Raw genomic sequence first — 13,628 nt, 5'->3', positions numbered from 1 at the left:
AAAACGCTGCTTGCAGCGTTTTAGTGTCCGCCTGACGATGCGGAGCCAAACGGATCCGTCCTGACTTACAATGTGAGTTAATGGGGACGGATCTGTTTTCACTGACACAATATGGTGCAATTGAAAACGGATCTGTTCCCCATTGACTTTCAATGTAAGTCAGGATGGATCTGTTTTGACTTATACTTTTTTTGCGTTTGCATTATTGGTGCGGATCCGTCTGTGCAGATACAAGACGGATCCGCACCGAATGCAGGTGTGAAAGTAGCCTAAGTTGTCCCTCCACACACCTCATTTTGCTGCACTCGCTATACAGCAGCACATACAGTCAAGTCCATAAATATTGGGACATCGGCACAATTCTAACATTTTTGGCTCTATACAACACCACAATGGATTTGAAATGAAACAAACAAGATGTGCTTGTCAGCTTTAATTTGAGGGTATTTACATCCAAATCAGGTGAACAGTGTAGGAATTACAACAGTTTGCATATGTGCCTCCCACTTGTTAAGGGACCAAAAGTAATGGGACAATTGGCTTCTCAGCTGTTCCATGGTCAGGTGTGTGTTATTCCCTCATTATCCCAATTACAATGAGCAGATAAAAGGTCCAGAGTTCATTTCAAGTGTGCTATTTGCATTTGGAATCTGTTGCTGTCAACTCTCAAGATGAGATCCAAAGAGCTGTCACTATCAGTGAAGCAAGCCATCATTAGGCTGAAAAAACAAAATAAACCCATCAGAGAGATAGAAAAAACATTAGGCGTGGCCAAAACAACTGTTTGGAACATTCTTAAAAAGAAGGAATGCACCAGTGAGCTCAGCAACACCAAAAGACCTGGAAGACCACAGAAAACAACTGTGGTGAATGACCGAAGAATTCTTTCCCTGGTGAAGAAAACACCCTTCACAACAGTTGGCCAGATCAAGAACACTCTCCAGGAGGTAGGTGTACGTGTATCAAAGCCAACAATCAAGAGAAGACTTCACCAGAGTGAATACAGAGGTTTCACCACAAGATGTAAACCATTGGTGAGCCTCAAAAACAGGAAGACCAGATTAGAGTTTGCCAAACAACATCTAAAAAAGCCTTCACAGTTCTGGAACAACATCCTATGGACAGATGAGACCAAGATCAACTTGTACCAGAGTGATGGGAAGAGAAGAGTATGGAGAAGGAAAGGAACTGCTCATGATCCTAAGCATACCACCTCATCAGTGAAGCATGGTGGTGGTAGTGTCATGGCATGGGCATGTATGGCTGCCAATGGAACTGGTTCTCTTGTATTTATTGATGATGTGACTGCTGACAAAAGCAGCAGGATGAATTCTGAAGTGTTTCGGGCAATATTATCTGCTCATATTCAGCCAAATGCTTCAGAACTCATTGGACAGCGCTTCACAGTGCAGATGGACATTGACCCAAAGCATACTGCAAAAGCAACCAAAAAGTTTTTTAAGGGAAAGAAGTGGAATGTTTTGCAATGGCCAAGTCAATCACCTGACCTGAATCCGATTGAGCATGCATTTCACTTGCTGAAGACAAAACTGAAGGGAAAATGCCCCAAGAACAATCAGGAACTGAAGACAGTTGCAGTAGAAGCCTGGCAGAGCATCACCAGGGATGAAACCCAGCGTCTGGTGATGTCTATGCGTTCCAGACTTCAGGCTGTAATTGACTGCAAAGGATTTGCAACCAAGTATTAAAAAGTGAAAGTTTGATTTATGATTATTATTCTGTCCCATACTTTTGGTCCCTTAACAACTGAGAGGCACATATGCAAACTGTTGTAATTCCTACACCGTTCACCTGATTTGGATGTAAATACCCTCAAATTAAAGCTGACAGTCTGCAGTTAAAGCACATCTTGTTCGTTTCATTTCAAATCCATTGTGGTGGTGTATAGAGCCAAAATTTTTACAATTGTGTCGATGTCCCGATATTTATGGACCTGACTGTACCTGTCACATCCAGTGCCTCCCAGGTGACATCTCCTCTGATGTAGATCTTCTCTGTCACCATCTCGTCCCTTCTGTCCGTGCAACTTCTCTCAGCCTCCTCGCCTCTGCAGAGTGTGACACACGGACATCTTAGCTTCCTCACATCATCATTCCCCAATCTGAAGTCCCCACAGTGTTATCCTGCTGCTCGCTGTACCCCCAAATACCCCCAAATACTATCCTGAAGAAAAAGGAGTGCCCCCCATAGTAATAGTGCTCCTCAGAGTCCCACCAATAGTAATTACCTTCTAGAATGCCCTCATTAGTAATACTGCCCCCTACAGTGTCCCCAACAGTGATAATGCTCCCCAAGAGTGCCCCCATTAGTAATACTGCCCCCTACAGTGCCCCCAACCATGATAACGCTCCCAAAGAATGCTCCCATTAGTAGAAGAGCCCTCCAGTACTAATAATACCCTCACAGAGCCCCGAGTAGAAATAAGTCCCCCTATTGTCCCCCCAGTGGTAATTAAGCTATCTACAGACCCCTCAGTAGTTATAAGGCCCCCATAGTGCTCTTAGTAGAAATAAGGCGGATCTATAAGTCACTCCTATAGAGCCCCCAGTAGTAATAAGAACGTCTAATGTCCCCTGGATTTATAATACCCCTACAGTGCCCCCAGTATTTATACTGCCCCTACTTTTATAATGCTCACCCTGAAGTGCCCCCAGTATTTATAATGCCCCCTGAAGTGCCCCCTGTAGTTATATTCCTACCTCCACTATACAGTCCCATGTAAATAACATCCCTCTCTATCTACAGCCCCCTCTAAAATACAGTCCCAAGTAAATAATATCACCCTCTCCCCAGCCGTCTCCAACATGCAATCCGATGTAAACATCACCCCCTCAACATTCAGTCCCATGTAAATATAACATCATTCCCCCACCAGCCACCTTCAACATACAGTGCCATGTAAATAACATCGCCCCTCAACATTCAGTCCCATGTAAATAACATTTCTCCCTCCCACAGCCGCCTCCAACATACATTCCCATGTAAATAACATCACCCTGCCCCAGCCCCCTCCAACATTAAGTCGCATGTAAATAACATCACTCCCTCCCACAGCTGCCATCAACATACAGTCCCATGTAAATAAAATCACTCCCTTCCACAGCCGCCATCAACATACAGTCCCATGTAAATAACATCACTGCCTCCCCCAGCCCCCTCCGATATGCAGTCTAATGTAAATAACATCACTCCCTCCCACAGCCGCCTCCAACATGCATTCCCATGTAAATAACATCACCCTGCCCCAGCCCACTCCAACATACGTTTATGTATGTAAATAACATAATCCTGCCCCAGCCCCCTCCAACATACAGTCCCATGTAAATACCATCACTCCCTCCCCAGGCCCTTTTAACATACAGTCCAATGTAAATAATGTCACTCCCTCCCCCAGCCGCCTCCAAAATACAATCCCATGTAAATAACATCACTCCCTCCTACAGCCACCATCAACATACAGTTCCATGTAAATAACATTGGCCCCTCAACATTCAGTCCCATGTAAATAACATCACTCCCTCCCTTAGACCCCTGAAACATTCTGTTCCATGTAAATAACATCACTCTCTCCCCAGCCACCTCCAACACACAGTTTCATGTAAATAACACCCCTCCCTTCAGCCTTAACATACAGTCCCAGTTAAATAACCACAACTCCCAGCATTGCTCGTCCTCTACCTTCACTTACCTTTCCTCATGTAGCAGACCTCACCACAGCTTCTTCCCCTGGGACTTCTCTCTTCACTGTCGTCCTCTCCTGCACTGGTCACATGATGGTGACATCATCACAGATCCTTCTGAACCACTGCCAGTTTTACTGGTCACATGACCTGTGATGTCATCACAGGTCCTTCAGCTCTTCCAATGCATTGGATTCAATTGTATTGCTGTACTGAGGACGGCAATACAGTAGTATCTAGCTGGCAGACAGGACATTTGGGGCCTGGGACAAAACATCAGGGGCCCAGGCCCCGAATGTTTTGACCTAGCAATGCCCCTGGTATGCAGTTAAAAAGTGAAGAGAAAGCAGTGCCTACATGAGGGCCACAACCTTTTCAAACAGCTGATCGTGGGGCTCCCTGGACTTCTGCCAATCGGATACTGATGAATGATCATCAATATCGTACTTACATAGTTACATAGTTAATACGGTTGAAAAAAGACAAACGTCCAGCGTTGCACAACCACTTTAAAGTACAACTGTCCTACTGTATGACAAATTGATTTCTTCCCTGGGTTTTGTTAGTTCCAAAAGCTCTTCCTTCGCTACAATAGAGGCTTACTAGTTTTACCTGTACCAGTACCAGTTTGTCTCCACTTATAACAAATCGCTAGTCAGACCACACATGGAGTACTGTGTACAGTTCTGGGCTCCTGTAAACAAGGCAGACATAGCAGAGCTGGAGAAGGTCCAGAGGAGGGCAACTAAAGTAATAACTGGAATGGGGCAACTACAGTACCCTGAAAGATTATCAAAATTAGGGTTATTCACTTTAGAAAAAAGACGACTGAGGGGAGATCTAATTACTATGTATAAATATATAAGGGGTCAGTACAGAGATCTATCCCATGATCTCTTTATCCCCAGGACTGTGACTGTGACGAGGGGACATCCTCTGCGTCTGGAGGAAAGAAGGTTTGTACACAAACATAGAAGAGGATTCTTTACGGTAAGAGCAGTGAGACTATGGAACTCTCTGCCTGAGGAGGTGGTGATGGTGAGTACAATAAAGGAATTCAAGAGGGGCCTGGATGTATTTCTGGAGTGTAATAATATTACAGGCTATGGCTACTAGAGAGGGGTCGTTGATCCAGGGAGTTATTCTGATTGCCTGATTGGAGTTGGGAAGGAATTTTTTATTCCCCTAAAGTGGGGAAAATTGGCTTCTACCTCACAGTTTTTTTTTTTGCCTTCCTCTGGATCAACTTGCAGGATAACAGGCCGAACTATATGGACAAATGTCTTTTTTCGGCCTTATGTACTATGTTACTATGTTACTAACAAAGGGTCAGTTTTAAATTTTTTATCCAGGGCCACTTTAATTTCTAAATCCGACCCCGTAAGTCCCAGTACTCGGGGGTGGAAGGCGCTCATCGAGCACGGTGTATGTAATGATTGAGAAAGCTTGAGGAAAGAAACAGTCTTCTCTCTGAAGAGTTTGCCAGTCACTTGTAAATAGGTCGCCAATACTGTTGCTACATGAATGCATGTGAAGGTGCTAACATTTCAGACACAGTCAAGTCACAATATTATTATGACCACAACCTAATATCCAAAGTAACTGCCGTGTGCAGCATGGACAGTAGCTAGATGGGCTGTGAGTGACTCAATAAGGTCCTGGTAGGTAGTCACAGGTATCTGGAGCCACGCTGACTGCAGAGCATCCCACAGCTGCCGAACAAGAAGAAGATAGGCATGCTGCATACTATATTTCTCTCTATCTCCTTGCTGCAGGAAAGGAAACAAGATGGACTCAATAGAAAGTCTATGGGCCAGTCTAGCTTCCACCTTCTGCAGTGAGAAGAGGGCACCCTGTGCAAGTACTCAGACTGCTACCAATCAAAACCTTTTATATGTCTCTATGACATATCAAAAGTTTCTGAAAAGTCAATGACAGTTTACACTCATGATATAGAACACCAGGGGTATGGTGTAGATGTATGTGTAGGTGGTATGTTAGCGGTCCATGTCTGTTAAAGCCCCTTTGATCTTGGTGGGCATGGCTGCTACATAACTTACCAGTTCCATTTCTCCCATCAGCGGTCAGTGCACATCAGTGTTCTTATCTGTCTCCTCAATGGTATGGCCATCAGAGTCGATGATCTGAGTTTCTATTTGGTCTGTTCTTGCGGTCTTTATGGACCTCATGGGGGCGCGTTCTACTCTTGGCTTCATGGGGTCAGTGCGCACACCTCCTGTGCTCACAGCCGATGGCAGTCTTCTTTCGAAAGTTTGCTACAAATGTGGGCCATTGTCTTGTTTGCCCTGCCTCTATACAGATCATTGCCTGTTTCCAGATTTGACATCTGTCTGATCCTTGTTTTGACCACAAGCTGTCCACGCTGACCTCTGGATTGATTTTGAATTGTACAAACTCTGCCTGCCCTTCCCTTGGCTTGTCTCTGACTACAGTTATGCCTGACCACTTTGTGCTCTGCACTAGTGTTTCTTGACCCCCCTGGGTCAACTGCCTTTGAAAAGAGACTACTCCAGGAGTTAGTGCCCTGGCAGTTCCGCTTCAGTGGAATCCAGATCCCCATATAGGGGCCAAAGGGTGAAGACCAGGGAACTGCCAGGATAAAGCCCTTAGGAGTATCATAAAGTGTTCTGCAAGTTGCTGCCTCTGATTGTGAATAAAATTGTTCTCATTCACTGACAAGTATGTTAAGTATGTTTTTTCTCCCACTATTACCTTTGTCTACAAATTATTTGCCCATCCTGTGCTTATTTTTCTTTAATTGTCTATATGAATTAATTTTATATATGTAAACTTTGATACACACATTTTATAACCATTGTGGAGCCTCTAATTCTTTCTCCTGGATGCCTTATATTACAATATATCATGTTTTAATGAACAAAGATTTTGTTCAATATTAATTGCTTTTTACTTTTTACTTTCTATTATGTGTGTACAGGTCTGAAAATAACCAGTGCAAATATATGGTATGAATATAAACCTGAGTTTGATTTCTTTAACTACTTTGTCTACTACAGGTAGAGATCTTTTGATTCTTCTAACACCCCTGGTTTACAGTTTGCAGTCTTAATTGCACCTAATGATCAAACCTAGACCATCAGTTGAGCAGATGTCTTCAGTGGTTGCTCCTGCTAAAGAATCTAATGCAATGGGAACCAAGGAAGTGGAGCTTATACTTATAAAGGAACAAAATGGAGTTCAGTTTACTAATTCTGTACTGGTGAACTCATCCCAGACAAATCCTGACATTGAAGAGAGAGAGACCTGGAGTAAAAAAATTGATTTTCTTCTTTCTGTTATCGGATTTGCTGTGGACTTAGCGAACGTTTGGAGGTTTCCCTACTTATGTTACAAAAATGGAGGAGGTAAGATCTACGCTATCATGCAATACATGTGTATATCTTGCATTATTGTTTCTTTTGTGTTGCTACTCGAACACATCTTCATTGACCCAAGCTTATATTTCCTTATGGTGTAATATAAACCAAATGACATGAATAGCTTTAAATACCTTTATTCCTTACATGGCCTTGAGAAATGTCAGAAGATGTCATCCTTGAAATGAAAAGTCCACTGTTTGATACAAGACGTTACATGGCTTCACTATTGTTTTCATTAGGAGCATCAGAGGTTAAAGGAGTATTCGGAGACTATATTATTAATGGCCTAGATTAATGCAATGAGTATTTGATCAAAAGCCATTGAAAAAAATTAAGTTAAGCTACTGCCGCTAAACTTTCACTGGAATTCTTAAATGTCATTTGTTGCATTAGGTGTCAATTTAACGTTTACTTCAGTTGTGTATTTAACTCATTAAGTTAAACTTCATCTGAACCCTGCATTTACCAGCAGTGTTCCCCTCTGTAGGCTCCATATCTAATTGTTAGCTGTCCATCCGGTTAGTGGAGCAGTGGAAACTAGCTGTTTTGCTGTATCCAAACCATAGGACACACCATGAGAATAGTATATCCTGTTCCCCTAGCTGTGTCTTACAGCAGCAGCATGGAGGGCATTATTCAGCAGTACCGAGCAGTAAAACACTTACTGTAAAAGGCGCTATCACTGTCTTTGTCTCTTGTGGCAGCTCTTTCCTCCTTCTTTTCCCCCTCTCCTTTACATAGACTTCCATGGGCAGCATCTCTAAAGTGCTCTCTCAGTGAAACTGATAATCCATAATACTCACCTTAGCAATAAACCAAAGCTAAAACCTCAGCTACCATTCTAATGCTTTCTGAGTCCCTTGTTGATCTCTCCCTTCTGGTCCTGCTATGGCCAATGATTGGTTGAGTGGTCATTGGTGGTGGAATTGGTAAGCATTAGAATGAGAGCATTGGAGAATCAGTAAGGTGAGTATTGATTGTTTTTTAAGTTTTTTTTATAGGAAATGTTCAACTGCCAAACACCCTCTGTAGTGCCTATAAATGCATTTGACATTGAGCAAGCAAAGGTCCCCTTTCAGTTATTCCCTGCACAGTGATACTCCTGACCACCCACTGTGTAGGAAACTTCAACATGGTCCCATTCAAGTAAATTGGGGCTAAGCTGTAGCTCCTGGCAGATAGGGTGGCCCGGAGTGCTTCTATACAGATTCACTATCAGTGGGGGTCAGAGCATGTTGGAATTGTTATTCATACCACTTCATTATACATGTATACATGTCTTCTTTCCTTTTTTGGGATAGAATAAAGATGACACAGATTTCCACCCAGTATTATGTGTACTTGAACTTATGTACTTGTGTGTTTGAAGAGGGGGTGGAGCTCCATGAGAGGGATGCTTCCTGTTCTTTACACTGCACATTGTCTCGAAGTGCAGTGTAATGGAGTGAGTACTTTTAATTACACTATGCCGCCACTCCAGAGGAGATGTTGCATAGTGTAATGAATAGGAAGGAGCTCTCGCATGGAGCTCTGCCTCTTCTTCAAACAGCTGATCGGTGGGGGTGCCACGTGTCGAACCCTCGCTGATCAGATATTGATGACCTATACATATGTGGTATCATTGTAATCATGAGGGCACACAAAATATCTGGCGCAATATGGACTTAATCTAATAAATATTTATTAATATATAAAAACCTATTGCACATTCATAAATATGGTATACAGCAAGGATCAACAAGGAGCCATCTTATTGAAGATATTCAGCAAGGACTCATTGTCCATAAGTTAAATTTAGGCCTTTCTTTCCTTCTGCATCAGCGGTTTTGGAGACTACTAGTACTAGTACAGCACACAGCTGATGGACTGAGTCACGTGATCCATTTCAGCACACGTGGGACGCCACGTAGTGCGAACACAACGTGACTCCACGCCGAAGGATCCAACGCCGACTCCTCAGTACTACAGCGAAACTCAAAGCTGCAACACCCACCGGACCTGTTATGTACACGAAAAATACCTGTGTGTATGTGTCCGCATTATAATCTATCTGGGTGTGAGAAGTGAATCACGGAGTGCTGTCAAAATTGTGAGGCGATTAAGTGCTTTTACTTGGGATCTTACATGAGGTGTGGATCTGCTGAGCATTTTCTTTCCTTTCGGATACGCTGTTTCACATGAAAGATTCTTTTAAGAATAGAAGTACAGCAGTATGAGATATTCTCATAGTCAAATGTATTTTTAGAAGTTATACGACACTGACAGAACCATCGAAGTATTGTTTATATTCCTAGGTTGTATGGCTCTAGATTTTTCCTCTATATGATATGCAATATTTACCATTATTGGATTATTGATCTGAGTGTCCTTCTATTTATGAATGTGCAATAGGTTTTTATATATATTAATAAATATTTATTAGATTAAGTCCATATTGCGCCAGATATTTTGTGTGCCCTCCATCCATATATATTTCAACCAATTTTTTCCTTGGCAACTTGGGGTGGGTTGCGGAGTGAGGACTTTATTTATATCCACTCACCAGGAGTAGCCACTGCTACCTTTATTTATTTCGTTGTAATCATGCTGACCCATAGAATGAAATTACTAGATCAGTTGTACTGCATAAGAAATGCTCTAAAAACAAAATCCATAAAACTGTGGCGGAATTGTGCTTTTTTTTTAATAATTCCACCCCATTTGTGCTACTATAAATTTTGCCATTAGAAAGTACAACTTGTTCCACTAAAAACAAGCCCTGGAAAAATAAGAAAGTTATGGCTTTGGGTAATAACAAATTAATAAAAAAACAAAAATGAAAAAATAAAATAAAAAATGGAACATCATCCAGTCATTAAAGGGTTAGATAAGATATCTAAATGACATGATTAAATGTACTGCTAACCTAAACGTTCACTTGACTATAATCTCTTGACGCCTTAGAGCATGTATTTGAGGCAGAGGAGAAACTGACTGTAATGCTTTCTGTTAATAGCACTGGCAGGAAGAAAAACCAGTGCAAACATATAATATGTAACAACAGTAGCTACTTATATCCTCAGGATGTTTACCCGTCCTTTATCTCCACCATCTTGGTCATGCACCCTTCATTAAACACCCCATGAATACTAAAGATGTCGGGGAGGGGGGGGGGGGGGGGGGGGGGGAATCAAAACTGGTAAAAAGAAAACTGGCTTAGTTGCCAGTGCCTTATAGCAACCAATCAGAATCCACCTTTTTATTTTCTATGGCTCCTTTGGAAAATGAATGGATCAATATAATTGGTTGCTATTGGTAACTAAGCCAGTTTCCCTTTATACCAGTTTTGATAAATCTCCCACAATGTACTTTAAAGCTGTTTTATGTGTTTTATGCTGACCTAATTCCTGGGTCCTGACAGCTGCAACGCATGCCAATGAGTCCTCATACTCAGGCTCCCTGCCCCCTGCATCTGATTAATAGTTTCTTTCCAACTGAAATCAGCAGGTGGGCGGGGAGAGCTAGGAGCTCATTAACGCTTTCAAGACCAAGCTATTTTTCACCTTCGTGACCAGGCTTAATTTTGCAAATCTGACATGTGTCACTTTATGTGCTAATAACTTTGGAATGCTTTTATTTATCCAAGCCATTCTGAGATTGTTTTCTCGTGACATCTCGCACTTGATGTTAGGGATACATTTTGGACAATAACATTACCTTTATATTATAAAAAATCCAAAATTGACAAAATTTTTTGAAAGAAAAGTAATTTTCTAAATTGAATTTCTACACATTAAAGGCAGCTAGTAATACCTCATTAGAGAGTTTTTACTTAACATTCCCTATACAGTATGTTTACTTTATGTTGGCATCATTTTAAAAATTACATTTAATTTTTTTAGGACGTTAGAATTTAAGAAGCAATTTTTCAAATTTTCTATAAAGTTTTCAAAACCGACTTTTTCAAGGACCGGTTTAGTTCTGAAGTCACTTTGAGGTCCTTTTTATAATAGAAACCACCCATAAATTATCCCATTTTATAAGCTACGCCCCTCAAATTACTCAAAACTTGTTTCACAAATGATATTAACCCTTTAGGTGTTCCACAAGAATTAGAGGAAAATAGAGGTAAAATTTATAATTTTCAGTTTTTGTGCAGATTTTTTATTTTAATCCAATTTTTCCCTTTAACACAACAAGGGTTACTTAACAGAAAAACAAACCTCAATATTTATTACCCTGATTCTGCAGTTTACAAAAACACCCCACTTATGTTTGTTAACAGCTATATGGGGCACACAGCAGGGTTTAGAAGAAAAGGAGCAATATATGGGTTTTGGAGAGCAGATTTTGCTGGAATGGCTTTTGGGTGTTGTGAATAGGAGGTATAACAATTACCAGTAAGGTGAATTTTTCCAGGCCAAGTGGACGAAACCACACCGATAAGGGTGAAGGAGAGGAGTGCCAAACTTCTAATCTTGTACCAGATAATATTGAGAGTCAATAAATTATGTGGTGGTTAATAAATAAATAACCTTTCACACAAGGAAAGCAGATTTATAAAATGGTATTAAAATCGGTGAACCCAGTCAGTCACCGTGACCAGAAATGAACTAGACACCAGTGTGTAGATGTGCCCAATAGGGATCAAAGTAAAATTAATGAATGCTATTTAGAATCTACAATTAAACCTACATTAAAATTATGTGCCAAATAAAAACAAGGAAAGAAGAGCTTTCCACTCACTTCACTAGAGGGGGGGGGGGGGTCACCTCCAGGATAAGCTCAAGACACCTGGGGTGAATCCCCCCCCGGCCGGGATCGTTCGAAGAATGGTAGAGATCCAGGTAAGAAGGCCAGGTCTGCAATGAAGATCGAAAATAGCAGCTGGATCCTCAACTCCATGAAATCTCTCTTTAATAAATATACGGCTCAACGCGTTTCGGGGGTCTATACAATACCCCCTTCATCAGGAGCAAATTAATTGTTATACCTCCTATTCACTTCATTGATACAGTGTTAAGCACCGCTAACACTAAGTGAAGCAGCCTACTTCGACTCCTGTTGGCGCCTCTTTCCACTTCTCCAGGGGCACTTAGTTGATCCCTTGAAAGAATTTGGATAACCTCATTTTCTTTTTTCTCCTTTTTTATACGTTTTCTACTTTTGGGTGTCGTGTCATATTTAAAGGCACACTAAGGGCCCCCAAAAGTGACTGCATTTTGGAAACTACACCCCTCAAAGAATTTATTGAGGGGTTTACTGACCACTTTTACCTCAGAGGTGTTTCATAATATTTAGAAAAACTTGCCTGTGAAAATATAAAATTATATTTTTTACAAGAAAAAGTCATTTAAGGTTAGATTTTTCATTTTAACAAGGGATAACTGGAGAAAAAGCACCCCATAATTTGTTACCCATTTTCTCCTGAATACGGCAACAACCCATATGGGGTCATAAACTGCTGTATAAGCAGACTGCAGAATTCAAAAGGAAAGGAGTGGCATCTGCATTTTCTAACATGAAACTTGCTAAAATAGATTTTAAGGGCCATAGCTTCTTTATTCTTTCATTGATTGAGCTGTGTAAAGGCTCATTTTTTGCGGGATAGGCTGTAGTTTTTAATGGTACCATTTTTGGGTACATATGACTTTTTGATCGCTTTTTATTAATTTTTTTCTGAGGTAAAGTCGGCAAATATTGTAATTCTGCCAGTGTTTTTTTAATTTAATTTTTTATGGGGTTCTCCATGTGGTATATTTCATAAGATCATTTTATTCTGTGATATATGGTTATGGCGATACCAAATTTATATTGTTTTATTTATGTTCTACCACTTTTATATCATAAAATATCTTTTCATTAAACATTTTTTTTTTGCATCACCAAATCGAAGACCCATAACTTTTAGATTTTTCCATCGATGTAGCTGTGTGAGAGCTTGATTTTTTGGAGGACAGGCTGTAATTTTTACTGGTATAATTTTGGAGTCTATATGACTTTTTGAGTGCTTTTTATTCCATTTTTTAGGAGGTGAGGCAAAAATTGCATTTCTGTCAGTGTTTTTTATTTTTATTTTTTATGGTGTTCTCCATGTGGTATAGTTAGTATGATAATTTTATCATACGGTTATGGCAACATCAAATTTGTATAGTTTTTTTATGTTCTACGACTTTTATATCATAAAATCACTTTTTATTAAACTTTTTTTTTGCATCACCAAAATCTAAGACCCATAACTTTTTTATTTTTCCACCAACATAGTTATATGAGGGCTTATTTTTTGCTGTATGGGTTGTAGTTTTTATTGATGTCATTTTTGGTATGCATATGAATTTTTGTTCACTCTTTATTCATTTTTTTGGGGAGGTGAGACAAAAAAAAAAAAAAAACTTCCGCCGTTTTTTTTTATAGCGTTTACCATGCGGGATTAGTACCATAATCATTTTATAGACAAGGTCATTATGGACATAGCAATACAAATTATGTGTAGTTTATTTTTATTTATTTATTTAGTTAAAGTCTTATAAGTGAGCAGATAAGATAT

General features: G+C 40.4%; 1 protein-coding gene across 1 annotated transcript in view; it reads left to right on the top strand.

Annotated features, from left to right (window-relative positions):
* Positions 1 to 6,801: 6,801 nt before the first annotated feature.
* Positions 6,802 to 13,628, top strand: part of SLC6A3 (solute carrier family 6 member 3) — a 201,397-nt gene continuing 194,570 nt past the window's right edge. The window contains exon 1 of the mRNA XM_040433971.1: positions 6,802 to 7,087. Within this exon, the coding sequence (XP_040289905.1) occupies positions 6,802 to 7,087 (286 nt within the window). The remainder of the gene's footprint in view (positions 7,088 to 13,628) is intronic.

Source organism: Bufo bufo, chromosome 5, assembly GCF_905171765.1.
Source record: "Bufo bufo chromosome 5, aBufBuf1.1, whole genome shotgun sequence".
In the NCBI taxonomy this organism is placed as follows: domain Eukaryota; kingdom Metazoa; phylum Chordata; class Amphibia; order Anura; family Bufonidae; genus Bufo; species Bufo bufo.
This window is presented reverse-complemented; position numbering and strand designations above follow the sequence as displayed.